The sequence below is a fragment of the Sebastes umbrosus genome, chromosome 13, assembly GCF_015220745.1.
Source record: "Sebastes umbrosus isolate fSebUmb1 chromosome 13, fSebUmb1.pri, whole genome shotgun sequence".
In the NCBI taxonomy this organism is placed as follows: Eukaryota; Metazoa; Chordata; class Actinopteri; order Perciformes; family Sebastidae; genus Sebastes; species Sebastes umbrosus.
The window spans coordinates 28777619-28798651 of record NC_051281.1 but is presented as its reverse complement, the minus strand read 5'-3'; the positions used below and the strand labels follow the sequence as shown (position 1 = coordinate 28798651).

The following is a 21033-nucleotide window of genomic DNA, read 5'->3' as shown; positions in this document are numbered from 1 at the left end:
TTTAATTATGTCTTAATGTTCTTGAATGTTTATGTAAAGCACTTTGAATTGCCCTGTTGCTGAAATGCGCTCTACAAATAAAGCTGCCTTGCCTTGCCTTTTGCCAAAATAACAATAATACTAATAGGTTTTCAGCTATAGGTTGCTTTAATCTGCAGGTAAACAGTAACATTGTATGGAAGAATGAGGATGTACATCAGGAAAGTGTTTTGTTATTTAGGTAGAAGGTAGAACATTTGGCATCAACACATTTGACAGTGATAATATACAACATAAAAACAAGACACACATCACAATAGACTATTGGTAGGCTATAGGCCTAGTATCAGTATTGGTTAAAAAAATAAATATAAAAAAATACACTTTTATAGTTTAGTTTTTTTGTATTATATAATTATATAATTATAATATATTTTATTAATAACTAACTAACTATAAACTATTACAATTGTATTTTGTGTCTTTTGGGGCCTTTCACGTTGCCTGTAGAGGTGATTACAATTTGTCCGGTGGTACGTGAATGCAGCATCTGACGAGGTTGTTGAAAGGAAATCACGTGACCTAGTAGAATTAGCTAGTGGGAGGCACGGTATGGAGGGTAACCCGCAAATTGTGAAATCTGATCTGAAAATCTGCAAAAACTCGCGAGAGTTTCCCCAGCTCGCGGGTTACCTTCTAGCCACGACCAGGGTGGGAGGCAGTGCAGCTGTGTTTGTGTACCCTTTTTCAACTTCAGTTTTTCTGTAGTTTGCACGCCATAGATGCAAGAATTGTATTGTCAGCCGTGATGTGTGAAGATTCAAACTACTCACTTGCAATTTTGATGTCAGAACAGCATCTAACATTCAGCATCGTAAGGAAACAGCATCCACATGTATTCACATCACAGCAAAAAAAACAAACTAAAACTCCACCAGGTCTCCTCTCACGGTTCCCATTAAAGTCGACACAGAGGGCCTCTTTTAGCTGTGTTCCAATTCCATACCACATACTAATTGTATAAGATATATAGTACATACAACTTATATTTGACTGTTTATGTAGGCCTAGATAGTGTACAAAATAATCGACATTTTTTTTTCACTGACAGGGCATTATATATAATATGTGCACCAATTGTTAAATGTCAAACAGCAACTTTGGAATATAATTTGTCCACCTGGTATGCATTGTGGGACGATAGTGTGCATCAAATATCACATTCAAAAGTTAGTTTAGTATGAATACTGAACTAATCTGCTCACTATTAGAAAGTGAACACATACAGTAGTGTGTAGTATGGAATTGTGACACAGATCTAGATTTCCTTAATTTCCCACAATGTCTTTGTGCCTAAAGGATGGGCACATTCACATTCTATGGGATGGATGGTAGAGATGGAGAGATGGTTGTATGATTGCATAGATGAGTATTAATGAGAGATTTAATCTAGGCCCTTTTTTAACAGAACAAAAGCACAGGTGTAAATGATAAAAATGGCTGAATTCCATTTAGCTGCTTCAGTGTCAGGGTCCTGGTACTGTTCATGCTGGCTCACTGTGACACTGTCATGGCTTACAGGGACACTTGAATAGAACAGAGCCATTGTTAATGTTCTTAACAACACCTGACAATTCAAAATGTCTGCTGTGAAAAATAATTACCCGTATATAACATTATATTCCTTAAATTGGACCTCTAACTTGCTAACTTGAGGTGTCTTCATTTGTTTGGCTTTTCAGGCAGTCCCGCATCATTAGGTCGGATTTCACAGTTATGACTATGGATGTTAACAAGAACGCTCTTTACAAGTCAGAAAGTTGTAATTCCAACAACTCCCACGTCTTTAAAAACTGTCAAATGCGGGTGGGCTGCTATGGCGTCGTAGCTGCAGGAGAAATGTATTTGATGTGTTGTGTTTCCTTAAGAACAGGAAGATAAAGCACCAAAACAACATTAAGCACCTTAGCTACATTTAAATACCGCTCAAATAAAAAGATATGTACTTGTTGTCATTAATGATACTCATACACACACGGTAACACAGTCAGAGCAACATATCACGTGTGCCTCATATATCCAGAGAATTCCTCTTCCTCCTCCTCCTCCTCCTTCTCTTGTGTCTCTTCATGCTGCGACTCATCATCACCGGTTTTGAGGTAGTCAGACGAAGTGTTTGTACGTCTTCCTTCATACCCATTCACAGTAAAGTCCTCCTGTGTAGGTAGCGTTAATGCCACAGTTGTCCAATCGTCTGACTCAGTTTGTGAGTCCGCGGGCAGTAGAGGCTGCAGATCGGACACTTTCAAAAAGTCTGTGAGAGAATCTCTCTCGTTCTGCTCTTCGTCCTCCTCCCCTTCCTCGCCTACAGCCAGTGCAGCGAGGGTGACGGAGAACAGATTGATATTGCCTGAGCTCTCGTACACCTCTTCCTCAACCTCCTCATCCCCCACCACCACCACCTCACCTGTGACTGGGCCATCGGGCGTGAAAGAGACTTCCTCTCCTTTAGCTTTGGCCTCGTCATGATCAAGCCCCCCATGTCTGACCTCAACCTCAGACTCAGTGTCCGGTACCTCTGCCACCGCTGTCAAACTCCCAGAGCCCCCTGACGCGGCCACCTTGCTGTTCCCCGACACACCAGCAGAGTTCTGGCTAGAACTTTCAGCCGAGGAAAGCTCTGCACCTCTGTCCATGTAGACGTTTTCCCCTTCGTCTTCTTCGTCCTCCTCCTCCTCCTCATCTGAGTTGGTGCCCCTGGTGGCAGGTGTGGGATTGTTGTGCTTCCTCTGTTTCTCCATCTCTGCGCTAATGGAGATGTTGTCAGGGATCGTCCTGTCTGGTGTCAGGGTGGAGCCTCGGATCAGAGCCTCCTAGAGCGGCAAAGAGGGAACAGAGAGAGACACAGACGGAGGAGGAGGGGGAAGTAGTCGGGGAAGACGACAGTGAGACAGTGTAATAGATATGTCAACTCAAAGATGCACCATCCCTGCTAAATACAGCAGGGTATCGTCTATTATTCGACCAAATCTAATCATGGTGCTGGAAGTGATCTAAGGCAGCAAATGTTCAGTGTGAAACTTTAGAGGCTACATTAAAGCTACAGTATCTCCTCAACTGCAGTGAGTGAGTGCTCCACCAACAGGAAGCTGGACTCACTCACTGGTATGAGGTGGCAGTGTGTGAAGGAAAATTGGGAGGAAAAAGTTGGCTTCGGAAAATTCCAGAAATTGTTGCACACAGCCCGTCAGATCCTGTTTGACAATCCAACAGGCACTTTGTCTGAAGCAACTTGACTTCAATGTACAGTTAGGGAGGGAATAGTTAAAGGAGCAATTTCTAGAAATCAAGGGGGATCTATTGGCAGAAATGGAATATAATATTCATTATTGTGTTTTCATTAGTTTTTTTATCTGTTTATTAGCAGGATTATTCCAAAAGTTCACGATGGATTTGACTAAAAATTTTTTTACGGGTGAGGTGTAGCACAATGAACAATCCATTAGATTTTGGTGGCGATCCTGATCATGATCCGGATTCAGGAATTTTTTTAAGGATTCCGATCAGCCTGAGTATTAAGACCACAGGGTATGACGTATGCGCAGTGTGACTGATGACGCGTTGATGACGCATGATCCCACCTTCTTCTGAGAGCAGAGAGATACATGCGTGGATGTGTGGCCAGACTCCGAGGTGCGGGAGCTACCGGCCGTCCGCGGTGAGAAGGAAAAAAACGGTAGATGACGGGATGAGAGACAACGTAGTGTAACGTTATACGGACATAACAAGGCTGCTGAATGAGAGAGGCATCCGCCGATACGTTACGCGGAAACACACCGTGTTAATAATAAGCCGACCGCCTGGTGGAACCGCCAGCTGTGAGCTGTGATCTGTTTTTAAAGTCACGCACCTTGGCGGAGGTCTGTGCCATTCTAGTTTTCAATTGCTTTGGCTCATTTTTTTTTAAACAGTCCTAACATTCCCTAAACTGTAAGTGCAGTTATCACAACTGTTTCATTGGACATTACAACTCTATTGCATATCTGCAGAAGGTAGTAACTCACCCAAAACTTCTCATTCATGCTTTTAAACCAGATATTGTATCAGTAAATTGGCCAACGCCACCAAAATTAAAAGTTGTTTTATCATCATGTGAGCCGTACTGGTCAAACTGGTTTAGATGTTTTTTCACCACGGCAGTCAACTTGAAATGTTTCTTATATAGAAATCTCTGTTTTGTTCTACTTGTTTGTTGACACTGACTGCTCCCTGTACTATACAAGAATGTCAGTTCTGTCCAGTTGAAGTCTGTTGTGTATCACACTGAGCTTTTTAGATTCAACAGTACACAGAAACAGAATATGTACGTGTGTTTACACAGTAAGTATATTTGTGTAGCAGTATGTTGCATGTATTATAAATAGAAAAAAATGACCATTGATCTTTCATGTAAATTCATATAGAGTGAACAGAAAATGCCACAAATTGACATCCATGCTAAAAAACAAACAAAGCCCACAACAATGAAAGAACCTGCTGTAGTTCAGTAAAAAAAACAAAAAAAACTAACTGTACCTCCTCACAGTACGTAACACCACGTAATAGATACATACGGAATATACATTTACAGTATGTTTGACATATTTTGATAATTGAATGAATCATTTTGCATTTGATGGCTCAAACAATGAAAGAATGTTTAGAAGTTGTGAAGAGGACGAGTTTCACTGAGTCAACTCGTCACTATTGATCAGCAAGATGTGCAGGCGGTTATTGTGCAAACTGTAGACAACTGTACTGACTCTTTTGCACAGATGTGCCAAAAACACTTGCAAATTTGCTTGAATGAATGAAAAATTCTCATCTGTTGTGAACAACAAACCAATTGTTCAGAGAGTCAAGCTTATTGTTTTTTAAAAAAAAAAAAAAAAAAAAAAGTCTCATTTGAGAACTGAGCCAAAGCCAATGAGAAAAACTGTAATCACCTGAAACTAAGAATTGTTGTGTTTTTGTTATAATGAGCCCTTCATATCTACATAGGAACCGGGTCCTCTTCACGATGTCTGCCATATTGCACTGCCACGTTTCTACAGAAGCCCAGAATGGACACTGGCTCTAGAGAGAGCTTTTCACATGTTTATGTTACCTGAAGGCCACCGTAGGCTGCATTGCTATAGATAGATACAGTAGATAGATAGATAGATAGATAGACAGATAGATAGATACTTACACGTAGTACTCTGGGAGTTTCCTTCAGTTTACAAAGGAATCCGGTGTAGTAGAGGCAAAACATGGAGGTCATCAGGACACCGATAACAATAGGCAGAAGAGTACCAACTGCACCTAAAACATAAGGGTCTAACGACACACACATACACATTTGACTTATGGCATTACTGTTGTATTTAACTCCAGATGGTTAGTGTATAGATCATCTTTGCATAATTACATTGTACATATTTTTAAATAGTCTTTTCTTGTATTTTTCTTGTATTTCTTTTTACATTCTATATTTATGTTTCTTGTCTATGCACCAAAACACCAAGGCAATGTCCTTGTATGTGAAAACCTACCTGGCAGTAAACTGGTCAAATTAAACTGCACTTTATTACGCATGGAAAACCTGCTGGGACTGTTGGATTTCTAACATGTCCAGAAATGCGAGTTTAACTTTAAAAATGGACATCATCTGCTCTTTGCAGCACATTTGAGCTGCTGTCAACATAATTGAAACTATACATATAAACTATACACATCCTGGACAGTACTATGTTTTCTTTGAGGAAAACACCCAAGCTCCCAGGAAGAGCGTCGGGCTTTGAAGCTCATTTTACATAGTGGCCAAATGGGGGAATTACAACGTCCAGGTCTGTCACGTGAGGCCCAAAAAGACATTTTCCCATAGACTTACATTGGGAAAGAGACGTCTGTAACTCAGCAGATATTTTTTTGAGGTAAAGTGTTCCCAGTATGAATACTTGGAATAGCCTTTATTTACATCATTAGGTCCTAAAAGTTGTTAATGCACTATCAGCTGAATCCAGAGTTATTTTCATGGTGCTGTTCATGTGAATGAGACCCGGACCGAGGCTGGAGCGAGGGCTGGGAGGCGGGGCTAAAGGAAACAGTAGTTCACCTGCTCTAAAGGCCGAACAAACACATTCTCCCTCCCAACTCGTCAAATACCGCCGCTTGGTCAGTGTCCCTCGGCATCTGAGACTGACGCACGGGGTACCGGTGTCCTATCAAAATAAACTTCCGTTTTCACAGGAAGTTAGGTTTAGGTAACACAACCACTTAAGTAGGGTTAGGAAACGGTCGTGGAGGACGTTAACTTCACAAACTATACTTATGTGACTAACAACTCACGTGACAAAATAAGTCAACGTTACTTTTAGTTTCACATGGGACACGAACACCGGTCTCCTGGTTTAAAGTCTTGTGCTTGTTTGACCCATCCACCACTTCTCCCGCCCGCCTTTAGCGGACTTTCACGCTATTAATACTACGTCAGTTGCTCTGCCTGTCGAATAACAGCGCGTGTGGGTTTACCGTGGAGTTGGTTGAAAGCCCGGTTTGTCCCAAACTTTTGCTAAAGGGTGCCTCTGTGCTTTGGTTTCCTAAGCCGAGGGGCGCTGCCCAATCGGCTTGTTTGATGAGTTGGCAGTGAGACCGGGCCGGCCCAATGGATGCAGAAGATCACCGGAAGATCTGGGTAATTTTATACTCAGAAGTAGAGCTTTTTTTGCTTTATGCGCCACGGAGCAACTTTCACAGGAAAAAAACGGGGCCATCGCCTCCGACACTGTATCCAGTTCTCAGGATTCCCCCATACCCACAGGATTTCCCAAGCTGTCATGTCAGAAAAAGGGGATGAAAGCAATGCCCACCTGTAATGTATGATAATAAATTCTTTCTGCTACCAACATGTCTCAGAGTGTGTTAAAAGTGTGGAAGAAAACACCCTGGCCATGGAATTGGCAAAACAGCACTAGCACTGGCTTGGGGCATTTAACTGCACTTCACGCCGCGCCCCTTTAGTTGAATATAGAGTCAAGAAAGATTTCAGTTCAGCATCTTAATAATAACACCATCATACCACTGTCACATAAACATAATAAACAGCAGCTCTGAAAGTTCAGCTCACCTCTGCTTGGAGCCACAATGCTGGTGAAGGTGCAATTCCAAGCAGATGGCTCGGTGTTTCTGTTCACATTAATCTCTGTCCACACCTGTACACAGTACTCCGTGCCAGGCCGTAGGTTGTTCACGGTATAGATCTTATTTCCTGTTACGATGGACTCCTGCAGCTTCAATACGGAGAAATAACATGGTTAAATTGATTTGATCCGTAACCCCAGCACTCCGTACATTAGCCTACTGTGTGATTCGGTCACAATATCGGGTTTGAATGTTCCCCCATGTCAAACATTTAATCTTTCCAGGCAGTCAGACGACATCTGTGGGATCATGAAAATACCTTTGGAGATATGAGAGATAAGCGATTTGGATCTGTAGCAGGTAATACAACCGATAGTCCCTTTTCACGGAAGACAGGAAAAGTACTGGTGCAATTAATAACATTAATGATGTCTGTTCCAGGGCTCTGGTGTTGTGCGTGCTCACTCACTGACGTGGCTTACTGGGACACTAAATGGAATGTGGCCACTGTGATGGCGCTTTTCCTGCTTTGATGAGTCAAAAGGTCAGCTGCGAAAAGGGTCTGTTAAGAAGTAAACATCACCACAGACCACACTGAGAAGCAATACAATAAAACTAACAATAAACAAAACTAGGGCCATCAATCCATTACAATATTTACTCATGATCAATCGCACGATTGCCCATGATTAATCGCGATTAATTTAAATTTAAATTTTTTTTACCTGTTCAAAATGTACCTCAAAGGGAGATTTTTTCTCAATATTTAACACTCTTATCAACATGGGAGTGGGTAAATATGCTGCTTTATGCAAATGTGTGTATGTATTTATTATTGAAAATCAATCAACAACACAAAACAATGACAGATATTGTCCAGAAACCCTCACAGATACTGCATTTAGCATAAAAAAATATGCTCAAATCATAACATGGCAAACTGCAGCCCAACAGGCAACAACAGCTGTCAGTGTGTCAGTGTGCTGACTTGACTATGACTTGCCCCAAAACTGCATGTATTTATCATAAAGTGGGCATGTCTGTAAAGGGGAGACTCGTGGGTACCCATAGAACCCATTTACAGGTCAAGGATCCCCTTTGAAATTGGCCATTGCCAGTTTTTCCTCACCAAAATGTACTGCAACTTCATAGCGTTATTTATCCTCCTTGCCGACAAGCTAGTAAGACAACCTAAAAATCACAAGTTGCGTTAATGCGTTAAAGAAATTAGTGCCGTTAAAATTAATTAGCGTTAACGCGTTAACTTCGACAGCCCTTAACAAAACATGACGTGATTTTTGAAGTGAATAAAATTTTGAAGTGAGTCCAACGTGTGATATCCAGGATCCAGCTTGCTGTCATTCCTCGCCTCCATCTACTAAGGTTTAACTCAACCAATGAGACAACTGTATCTCTCTCTGGAAAACATTTGGTTAACTGGCTGTGTCTATATTACATGGTAAGAGGAATTCAAATAAACGTAATACTTCATGAGAACGTAGTCTTTCATACACAGGACAGTTCACTAGAAGACATAGGTGAGAAATGGATGTCTTACCGCTGCTTCATTAGGTATCCTCCAAAACACTCTGAACTGAGAACCACCGTAGAATGTCTTGATATCATCGATTCTTGAGCTCGGGTCAGCTTCAGGGAGTGAAATGTTGATTTGGATGCAGTTGCCACATCCAGCCAGAGAGACTTTTGGAGGACCTATTTTGGCTTGTTACAAGAAGAAAGCACATTATTTTTTAAATTTATGTCTCATTAGGGGAAATGTTTGTGACCCGACCAACCGACAGAGCTATAGAGCTGCTTGTCGCAGCTAAAAAACTCCATTTCCCTTTCAGTATACCTCAACTGGAGATGGGGATAAAACAAGGATGATTTGGTTGTTGTAAAAGTTGGCTATTTTTTCTAACTTACTAAGAATCAGCAAAACACAATGATGCCATTTTCATGTCTGCGTGAAGTCCGAAAGAAGGCTATATTTAGGTTTCAGTAATGTCAGCATGCTAACATGCTCACAATGACATGGTCAACGTAATATTTAGCAGGTATTACGTTTATCATGTTCATCGTCTTAGTTTAGCGTGTTAGCATGCTAACAGTTGCTAATTAGGACTAAACACAAAGTACAGCTGAAGACAATGCTTCATGACAATCCGTCCCATAGTTGTTGAGATATTTCTTCCACTACTGTATTAGAAGATGGGCACATCGAGATAAACAGCCGGTGGCGCTGATTCTCCAGTAGAGTGCCAATAAACAGTTGCAGAAGACGGTGTAACGAGATGACATAATTAAAAGAGCGCCGGTCACACCTCATGCAAAGGTTTTCTACCATGATCAAAGCTAGGGATACACCGATACCGATACCAGTATCGGGTATCGGGTCCGATACTGTGCTCATGTACTCGTACTCGCAAAACGGCTCCGATACAATGGCACCGATACCACTTTACGGTGGTGTGCCCGACCCCGCTGGGCCGGGATCCCACCTCAGCCGGCGCGCACCGGCCCTCACTTTCATTGCGCCACGGGGTTTTGCTTGCACCCTCTGACTCGCGCGTGTGTCAGACTCTTTGGTCGGTGTTTCAAGACGGGTCGGGTGGGTTGCCGACATCGCCGCAGACCCAAGGCGCCTTTTACGTGGACCGAGCCCAGATCTGGCGGCACGACGCAGTCGGGGCGGACTGTTTTCAGTGCGCCCCGGTCGACAGTCGCACCGGGAGCAGGGGGCCAACCCCGGCGGGGAGAGAGGGTGCAGCGAGCCCTTTGTCCACGGTGTGGCGAGGTCCGGGCGGGGAACACTGTAAAGCTGCGGCCGCGAGCCACCTTCGCCCCGAGCCTTTCCAAGCCGACCTAGAGCCGGTCGCGGCGCACCGCCTCGTATGCGGGACTCGCCAGCCGGCCGTGTGCCGCTCACACCCTCCAGCTGGCTGTTAACGAGGGTCTTTTGGCACAAAGAAGTACTCGTATTGGTACTCAGTATCGGCGAGTACCCAAAATGTAAGTACTTGTACTCGGTATGAAAAAAAGTGGTATCGGTGCAAATCAAAACAATTTCGAAAACATGATGGAAAGACCTCCACGCAGATCTGATGTTTTCGTTTGACTATACTTGTCGTGTCCTCAACGGAGCCGAGGCTTCAGTGGAAGTTAGAGTCACATGCGTCATAGACAACATGATTCATTTGCTAAGTGTGCTGCTTCCGCTGCACATATTTTGCTTTTATCGATACACCAACTTTTCCACCTAAGCTAAGCCTAAAAACGTTTTTGAGTTTTTTTATTTTTCCAAATTTCTGCTACTTTTTTAATGCGCAAATTTAAAATGTGCATAAAAAACAAGTGGTTGGAAATGCACTCATTGACTGATCATTTCAGCACTAGTTAATAGTTAGCTTTGCTCAAAAGCTGCTACTTAACAGAGGGTAAAATTAGAAAAATAGCCTCTATTCTCCCTACCTGGTAGAATAAATAAGTTATCGACGTTATCTGTCAGCAACAAATCATAATATAATATGTCATTCATTAAATCCAAGGCAACAACCATGCAACTCAGAACAAAGACGCTCATGTTGACGTACTATGTATGTCAGGTTTGAAGCTGTATTTGCGGGACTCTGGAGACAGGGTTTGGTTGTAGGACGCCTGGACAGTCAGGGTATATTCCACACGGTTGTCGGGAAACTTCAGCTTACGTGATGTCTCATTTGAGCACAGTGGCGGTTTCAGTTTTTTTGTTTTCCGGTTCATCCTGCACAAAGACAAACAGAGCACAAACATGTTATTTCAGGCTTGCAGTGCTCCCAGTATGGCAGGAAAACTGCTCTTATTCAGCTGCCTAGCAGGTAACAAAACTATCACACACTTGATAGTACAGTATGATTATCGGCCGATATTTGCTCAACACAGATATATCAGCATCAGTAATTAACTAGAAATTGCAGTAAGGAAATGCCAGTGTTTGTATTTGAATAGATGTACACCAGAGAGCACTGACAAGTTCATTATTCAATTGTAAAATGTCCTGTTCAGTATTTATCTTGTTTACAAAAATCTAATTTAAGGGATCCTTCTCAAAAATGTTGATGATATGCATTCACGTAAATATAATAAAAAAAAAATCAACCGATATATCATTATCAGACTTTTTAACTCTTAAACAACTCACAACATGAGCATGGGCCTCAAAAAACCTAGTTTAGGCTGGGGTCTAGTTTTAATAGTACCCACATTACAGACATTCTGTGTTGAATATTAGCGTGAGTATGTTCCAAATACTGTTTACAGATGATATATAAAACTCTCTGATTGAAAAGGTCAGCAGTTGTGTTTACTGTAGGTCTGCCTACTGTAGCTCAACCGAATGAAGTCTAATGCATCAGTCCTGCGATAAACCCTTCATGAAGGTTGTGAATGAAGTTGTGTCATGAAGTTTTTGGGACTGTTTTGGAGAGGCTGTAGCTTGTGCTGCTGTTGGATTGTATTGCATTGAAAGGATTACTGAGATGTATTTTTTAATTAATATATTTATTAATGTACCAACGTCCCATGTGTGTCATGGTCCCTCGTCATACTGTAGCTAATCCTCTATTTACAAAAAGGTTGGCACGCAGCCTTATTCCCCCATCGAAGTCGGCTGCCGCGGTTTCCCAGCAACATCAGTGCGCTACTTCTTACAGAGGATCGGTTTGGAACCCAAACAACTGACGAAAGCCACTGGGGGAATAGCCATGGCAGCTGAGAGCATCTCAAGGTGGCTGTGGTTGATAAGAGCCCGCAGTTGGAACCCTTCCGCAGGCGAAGGCTAATGTAGTCTCCGCTGCCCCACTCATGTGAAGCGCACAGGCTAAGGGGCGAAACGCTTGGGACCCTGAGATACCTGCTGAAGATGCAGAAGGGTTCCCAACAGTGTGAATGCTCTGACCACCCTGTCACCAATGACTACTACCAAGAGGAGGAACTTGCAACATCATGTCCTACGTTGCTCCTGCAGTTTCTGCTTCTAGCAAAGCATCTCTGATGTTTATTTCAACTTGTGGTGTGTGTGTGTGTGTGTTGACTTTCCAATACACATGGAGTCGGCAGTGCCTTTCACCCCCCCCCCCCCCCCCCCCCCCCCCGACAGTGAGTTGTTTCTGTTGGACCACTAGGAGCCAACAGTGCACGATCAAGGAAATGATTCCTTGCTGCTGCTGTATATGAAAATTGGCTCGTGTTTTTCCCCCCATACACTATTTGGGCAGGTTTCTATGAAACAGGTGATTGTTTCAGATCTCAAAGTTTGAAAGGAATATTCCTGCATGATCAAGCGTTTAACTGGCCATCCATCAAAATACAGTGTATCAAGGTCACCTTTGTCTTAAGGACCCTTTGCTTTCTACTCCAGGGGTGCCCCCTTTGGGCGGATGCAGTAAAGAACCAATATGTCTGTTGACAATGTCTCAAAAATATAGCCCCATTTCAAAATGTGTCAATATTCCAAATCACACAGGGAACAAATCCCTGCACTCCCTACTTTGACAAGTCAAAATGTCTGCAGTTAACAAGGACTATAATTACTTTTTTGGCCACTCGAAGGCACAGAAAGTTTATATGGTGAACTTGTTCGCATACAGTTGCGTGTTTACACATCCGGCAGACACGGAGCAACATAGGCATTCATTTGGACTTTGTGGACACCTGATGAATGTAAGTCCAATATACACTAGTTTTTTTCACGCTTTGTTTAAAATCCCTAAAAAGTTCCAGAGTCGGTTAGAAAAACAATTCAAATTTCGCCATCCGTTGTTGTTATCCATTCATTGATTAGCTAAGTGCTGCAGGGTTCCAATCCCAGATGACATTGGGCAAGAGGCGGTGTACACCCTGTAAAAGTCGCCATCCTATCACAGGGCTGACACATAGAGACAGACAACCATTCACGCTCACATTAAGACCTACGAGCAATTTAGAGCCAACAATGAACCTAACCTGCATGTCTTTGGTCATTGTATATATGAAAATATTGATTATGGCTGCTTTAGACCTCCCTGCATTTAGGGCAGCTAATACTAGCAATTGCTAGCTGGCAATCATGTTATTCTATTAACAATGGATCAAATGACTGACAATGGGAATGGTGCACACAATCCCACAGAAAAGTGTAGCGATCCGTAGTTGCCTCTATTTCTACTGAGCGACAGATAATGTTGGTAACTAGCTGGTGAACATGAAACATTTAGCAGCTAAAGACCCAGATATTTTTTTATCAGGAGTTGGTGGAGACCAAAACAGGGCTAAAAGGAGATTATCAGGTGGTTAAAAACTCAAACTCAAAATGAATGTTGCTGTATCTGCTGGATGTGCAAATAGGCAACTATTTGCTTACATGTTCTCTAGTGAACCAGTGTTTGTGGCAGCAGGGCGGTGTATGTTGGACTGAGATAAAAATAAACTACAGTGTGTGTGTGTGTTCATGGTAATGAAGGAACATGTCACCCAGTGACACAGTGTAATAGAGTTGGACAACAATGGATTTAGTGGCTTACTAACATTATCAAAACACATTATCATATTACAGGTTCCAAGTTCAATGCAGCAATGAAATGAATCATATGTATTCAGTTCTGTCAATGCAGGCACATACGATCAAATGGAATTTTAACCTTCACAATGACTGTCAAAACCAAAGATGAGATCATCTGAAACTGAAAGACACACACACACACACACACACACACACACACACACAAACAAACTCGTCCCAAGAGCTTTTTATAAGAGCAGTAGAATCATCAGTTCCTTTAAAACCATCAGCCGGCCTCTCTGCGGTCACAGCTGCATAACACGCACACTAGATGCCACACTAGATGCCTAATGGATGGAAACAAACACCGCTGTGACACAACTCCTCAGCCACACTCAAAGTAAGCAGAGGTTTAAGAGAGAAAAAGTTTCCCACAGTCAAATGTTCCATCAAAGAAGATGATAAAGGAAGCCACAGATTGTCAGACAAGACCATGTACTGACTGAGAACGTGACCAAATCAAAGGTCGCGGTTGTTCCTCGTGGCTGAGAAAAACTGATAAGGTCGATATAACATGACAAATTCACACAGATATATATCAAATATAACGATTCAGATTTTTCTGCAGTATCATTTTATTAGGGCTGTAAATGTTAAAGCGTTAACTCAAATTTGTTTTAACACCACTAATTTCTTTAACGCATTAACACAACTTACGATTTTTAGGTTGTAGCGGGCTCAGTTTTAAAGTGAGAGTGAAGATACTGGTATCATATGAATAGAAAACCTGAGGAACCAACCATGTCATACTAGCTTGTCGGGAAGGAGGATAAATAACGCTACGAAGTTATGCTACATTTTGTCGAGAAAAAAACAGCGCATGGTCCGTTTTAAAGGGGTCCCCTTGACCTCTGACCTCAAGATATGTAAATGTAAATGGGTTCTATGGGTACCCACGAGTCTCCCCTTTACAGACATGCCCACTTTATGATAATCACATGCAGTTTGGGGCAAGTCATAGTCAAGTCAGCACACTGACACACTGACAGCTGTTGTTGCCTGTTGGGCTGCCATGTTACTATACATAACACATATATATACCTACATTTGCATAAAGCAGCATATTTTCCCAACCCCATGTTGATAAGAGTATTAAATACTTGACAAATCTCCCCTTAAGGTACATTTTGAACAGATAATAAATGGATTATTAATTTGTGATTAATCACGATTAACTAGGTACCATCATGCGATTAAACATTTAAATCGATTGACAGCCCTATTTTGTTTTATTTATACTGACTATTTTCCTTATGAATATGAAATAATATATACAAAATATCCATTTGTGTAATGATAGGCCTCGCAGTTGCACAGCTCTAATATCTATAAGACTGCAGAATTATGACATTAACATCAATTATTACACAGCTGTGTTGAATACTCGATTCTGATTGGTCAATCATGGCGTTCTGCAGTCTGTAATTTCTCTATAACAGACCGTTGCTATGTATAACAGACCTTTGCTTTGGGCGCAGTTCAGATGTCGGACTCTGGCGGACCATTTTTGTGTCAAAATATTGATTGTAAGTATTTTACTAGTATCATAATTTATTAGTACTATAGTAGTATCATTATTTTTAACTTTCAAGATGTTTACATTTTTCCTGTATTGTGTTGTTAATTGTAAACTCTAAAAGCTTCTACAATTGCCCCTCGGGGACAAATAAAGTGATTTGAATTGAATTAAATGAACCACAATGTCCTCGAGTCCACTGGGGACCTTTGTTGCATGTCGGCATCCATTTGTCTTTACTTTCATTTCCTGTTGTCTCTCTACTGTCTCTATAGTAAAGACACAAAGTGCAAGAATACAGAAGCTGTCCCTAGGATGTTGCAATCTAAGGATATTTTTTCTTTAAAGAAAAAATGTGATTTATTACAACCTGGGTTTTGACTCTACTCAAGGTTCCCTTATCACTTATCAGCTTGTTCGAGAGCTTTCGACTCGATTACACAGTGAAGTTCAGTCAGTTGTCATGGAAATGTAGATCAAACTTTCCATTATTCTGGACACTTTTAGGACTTCTCGTGAAGTTGTAAGTAAACGGACCTCGAGTGGAAATTGTTGTCAACTGCTGTTCACAAGGTCAAGAAACAACTCAAACTCAACTTGGGTTATATGCAGGGTCTGAAATTAACTTTTTTCACTTCCTACCACTGTGGCAGACTAATGACTTTAGTTAACAAACATAAAGGCAATCCAAAGGAATACTGAAAACCTGCTTTATCTATCAGATTTGGTGATGGTAGGATGGAATTTGAATAAGGACGGGGGGAAGAATTCTAAATATCAGACAATCTGTTAAGACGGCATCGCCAAAACTGAATGATTTGCTCTGAACCACGAAATCCAGGGAAAATGATTTTCTACAGCTCATAGTTCCCCCAAGGAGCCCAGCAGGATGACGCCTCTCCGTAGCTCAAGAGTAATGAGCCAAAATGTAAAGTCTTAACTGGCCACATGGTGGGGTTAACCACACACACAAAACTAAGCAGTTCTTGCTTGGCCCATGGCCCAACTTATTGTTCTGACACAACTCTTTCAAAAGTTTTCGGAGATATCCTGATAACTGACGACCAAAATCAAGCAGAATACAAGACACATAACAAAAACCTCCTTAGTGGAAGTAATCGTAACGTTTCCAAAATGTAATGGAGTACACATTACAACTGTATCTTCCTTTCTCAGTTTGGACCACAATACAGCTTTGATGAAACAGAACAGGTAGATGGAGAATATAGATGTGACCCTATCGTAAAGTATGGGGGAAAAAATAGCTGCTTTTTGGAAATTAAAAAAAATATACACTAGGGCTGGGTATCTTTGTAATTTTTCAATACAGGTGTCAACATGCCACCTGACTTTCTTAACTGATACCACAATAGGTTTTTTTTGCTTTCTTTTATGTTTTTTCCACAAAACATGTTTTTCATTTAACAAAAGAAGTCAAACTTCTGAACTGCATCGGGAAGTAAAAGATACAATTAATTCACTTTTGATTCTTAAAAGCAAAATAATGTATAGCCTGTTAATGGGTTAAAAGAAGAATGCTGTGGAATTTCCCAGTGGCTGAAAGGAAGTACGTCTAGCCTTATATTACAAGAGATGCTATGATGTACTGAACTCAGGGTATCTGACATTATAGACGGACCTGGGTGATACCCTGATGTAATTCAGGCTGTGCTGCACCCCCATTTTCCCCATCTTTCTAGCTTTTTATTACATGGCTGTGTTGAATACTCAATTCTGATTGGTCAATCACGGCGTTCTGCAGTCTGTAATGTCTGTATAGCAGACCGTTGCTATGGGCGCAGCTCTGATGTCGGACTCTGGAGGACCATTTTTGTGTCAAAATATTGATTTCAGCTAGCGGGTCGTTGTTGTGAAAGAGTCCCCTTCAGGTCGATGAGAAACCCCCCGTCCACCAGCAGCATCTGGGATTCTTTCACAACAATGACCGGCTCGCTGTACATTATCCCTTACTTGTTATATTAAGATCTGATTATGAATTTGACCAGACATTTCATGCCAACTTTGGGTGCTTGACAGCTTACAATGTTACCAAAGAAAATTGTTGAGGTTCGATACCCAGCCGAAGGAAACACTGGAGCTCAAGTGAATAAGATCAAATGTACAGAATACAGTCTGATGGGATGTTGGCAAAGAGGGATCAGGCCATGTGTGGTGGTCGTGTCTAGAAGGAAACCCACGAGTTGGTAAACTCTCACGAGTTGGTAAACTCTCGCGAGATGATAAAGGTTAGGCATTGATCTCCAATAAAGTAAGGATGGGTCAGGGGTCAGCAACCTTTACTATCAAAAGAGCCATTTTAGGCAAAGAAAAAAAAAATCTGTCTGCAGCCGCAAAACATTTGAGCATTGTGATGAAGGTAACACAGTTTATAGTCTGAGTTTATAGTATATAAGTCTAATGCAGTGAGGGCCAAAGTGCAAATGTACTACGGAGTATTAGGGCCACATTGAGGGAAAAAACATCTGAGATATCCAGAATAAAGTCATAATATTACGAGAAAAAAGTCGTAACATTACGAGAATAAAGTCATAACTTTCCGAGAAAAAAAGTCGTAATATTACAAGAATAAAGTCATAACTTTACGAGAAAAAAAGTCGTAACTTAAGGAGAAATAAAGTTGTAATATTGCGAGAATAAAGTCATGACTTTACGAGAAATAAAGTTGTAATATTGCAAGAATAAAGTCATAACTTTATGAGAAAAAAAAGTCGTAACCAAAGAAAATAGCAAGTAAAATTACTACTTTATAATATTATTGCTTTATTCAGATAATATTACGACTTTTTTCTCTTAAACTTATGATCTTATTCTCATAATATAACGACTTTTTTTCTCGTAAACTTCTGACTTTATTCTCATAATACTACGACTTTTTTTCTCTTAAACTTATGACTTTATTATCATAATATTACGACTTTTTTTTCTCATACCTATGATTTTACTTTCGTAATATTATGACTTTATTCTCGAAATCTCAGATATTTTTTTTTCCTCAATGTGGCCCTAATACTCCGTCGTACCGTCGTACCATTGACCTACAACAATAATAAATAAAAATGAAAAGGTAAACAAAAAAACAGTTATTCATTTCCATTTTTAAAAATCCACAGGGAGCCACTGGAGAGGGGCTAGAGAGCCACATGTGGCTCCGGAGCCGCAGGTTGCTGACCCCTAGGATAGGTCATCGGGCAGCGAGTCTCGCAAGAGTTTTTGCTAATTTTTTTACAATTTGCAGGTTACCTTCAAGACATGACCATGTGTGGCAGGAAATGGTAGACAGGGAAATTACCTCCTGATGATCTCGTAACATGTTCCTGATGGTGTGCCAGGCCCAGGAACCCAATGCAGGACATGGTGGAAGTTGAAAGAGCTGACGTTGACAATGACAGGAGCAGGAAGGGAACCGAGCACTGTGTGAACAACATTAACACGTGATGCAGCAGTATGACTCAAACAGAGCTATGAAGAGAGCACAAGGTACAAAGACACACCTGGCAGCAGCTATAGGGCAATTAATCAGCTGAGTCATCAGCTTTCAGAACAATAGGAGGGCGTGTTGAGGAGAATGGCATCTAAGGTATTCAACAAATGTTGTAAAAAAAAAAAATGTCTTAACTTTATCTGATTGAACTTGGGTTTACTTACCAGAATCAAGAAGTAACACAAGATAAAGCACAGGAGGCAACCAGTTCATCCTCTCGTCTTCATAAAGCACCAGGTAGTGTGTCTGCGTCTCCCTCCGTAGACTGCATGGTTACTGTCTGAAAAACACAGAGAACAGCGTTCCTCATATTCAGTATGAAGCATTCACACATTTTCTTGAAACAATAACCAAATGTCTCTTTATTTCTTGGTTTGAAATGATATAATAGGCAAATAATGCTATTTATTTTCTCATCTTTTAATGATTATAGCCGACAGACTTTACCCACTTTTAAGCTTAAAACATGTATCATATTCTGTTAAAGCTCACGCAATGGAGTCAATTACATTATGCTCATATGAATATTAGTATGCTAGTTGTTCCAACATTGAGCTGATATAGGAACTAATTTGCCTATGTAAATGTTCTAATAGAGTTGACCCATTTCTAGGCTGCCACACCAACCAACAGTCTTCAACGAAGACACCACGGAGGAGTAAACTGATATTAAGTACAGAGAATACTAAGTTGACTGCTAGTTGCTCATATTATTAGTAATAATAATAAGAATTGAGGTTACAGGGCAGTCTACCCACATGTACAGTAGCCTACAGTGGCTATAATAACTCCAGCAACATAACAACGTCACAGTGGAGTTATCTAGCTAACAGCTAAATAACGAGTAAACATCCCCAGTCATGATGTCATACACACCGCTCGTGATGGTGGTTTCAATGTCCGAGAAAGAAAAGCGAAATCCTAGAGAGGAAGCGCGCGGGTACTGTTGTTGTTTCCTCGAGCTGAGAACTCTGTAGTCTGAAGTCTGCTCGAGAGCCTGGTCCGCCTCATGGCCCGCCCAGACAGGGTGGACTGGGCGGGGGCATGTGGCTGTGGTCTGGATCGGAACCACCAGGCGGGGTTAAACTACACAGCAGGGGCTGGAGGGAAAGTCCCCCTGAAGTGCGTTAGCTTTCGAGATACCAGAGGTAGAACAGAGTACAACAGTGTTTTTCATATTCTCTTAAGTCTCCTATAATGGATTCTTCCCACACTGTAAACAATTGCTGTTAATTTACAGCAGGATTTCAACAGTATTAACCTGTTATTGCTAAAAACAGTGCTTTACTATTAATACAAAAGAAAACCTGTTAAATTACGCTCATAGGCCGTTTTTTAACTGAACTATAATGCATTCTTAAAAAACAGCACTTTACTGCTGATCAACTGTCTAAAATATCATCAGTAACAGTTTCATGCAGTATTGTTTTAATTCTGGGACCTGATCTGCACATGTGAGGCTTGTACATTGTAAATGATTGGAAAATCAGTGAATTAGCTTTATTGTTCTTCACTCACATGTTGTTCTGGTTTGCATTCTGTGCTCAGCTATAGACACACATTTTGGGAAAAGTGTCAACAAGTCTATTATAGCCTTTTTCCTAACAAGTGCCTTTAATTGTATTTAGTGTGACTATTCCTGTCTGTAACCTGCTAAATCTATTCATCTAGGCAAAAAATTACGTTTATTAAAATATATGTAAAAAATACAACCTAAATAGTGCATTAAAACAAATCAGTAAGATAATGTAAAAGAAAGGTGAAAAACAGCTATATAATGTATCTTTAAACAGTAAATTAACTGTAAAATACTGTTAAATTAATAAGGTTCAAACTGTATTTTTCATTAACAGTACAAAGCTGTAAATTTCAGCGACAGTATAATAATGTTAATTTTACAGTAATATAAAGGCAACCCTGCTGCCAGTTCTTTACTGTTATTTTACTGGGAAATTCTTAACAGTGCAGCCAACATGGTTTTGTGGGCCCTACATGGGTTCTGCTGGGGGTACCTGGGTACCAAGTGGGTATGGGCCAAAAATGGGCATCTTATCTGGGGCCCACTTGGATCATCTAAGTAGGTCCCACATGGGCTCCCCATGTGGGCTACCCAAGTGGGATACCCAAGTGGGATCTAGGTGGGTCACTAATGGGAAATTAGTGCATGGGCTCAGAATGGGCAACACAAATGGCGCCCACTTGGGTCAACTAAGTTGGTCCCACATGGGCTCCCCATGTGGGCTACCCGTGTGGGTCCTAGTTGGGTCACTGCTGGGAAATTAGTGCATGGGGCCAACA

The 21033-nt window shown here is 41.2% G+C and overlaps 1 protein-coding gene across 3 annotated transcripts; it reads right to left on the bottom strand.

The window, feature by feature from the left end:
• Positions 1 to 124: 124 nt before the first annotated feature.
• LOC119500013 (interferon alpha/beta receptor 1-like) lies at positions 125 to 19767 on the bottom strand. Of its 3 annotated transcripts, none has more exons than XM_037789378.1 (8): positions 19612 to 19767; positions 18900 to 19015; positions 18544 to 18664; positions 10734 to 10903; positions 8699 to 8862; positions 7127 to 7283; positions 5210 to 5337; positions 125 to 2852 (listed from the first exon to the last, which is right to left on the bottom strand). In XM_037789378.1, exons 2-8 carry the CDS (start codon positions 18946 to 18948, stop codon positions 2040 to 2042), a joined length of 1602 nt encoding a protein of 533 aa, XP_037645306.1. In that variant the 5' UTR covers positions 18949 to 19015; positions 19612 to 19767; the 3' UTR covers positions 125 to 2039. The 3 variants fall into 3 exon arrangements, with proteins under 3 accessions (XP_037645306.1, XP_037645308.1, XP_037645307.1); XM_037789380.1 differs by having other exon boundaries at positions 5210 to 5322; XM_037789379.1 differs by having other exon boundaries at positions 7127 to 7286; positions 8702 to 8862.
• Positions 19768 to 21033: the final 1266 nt, after the last annotated feature.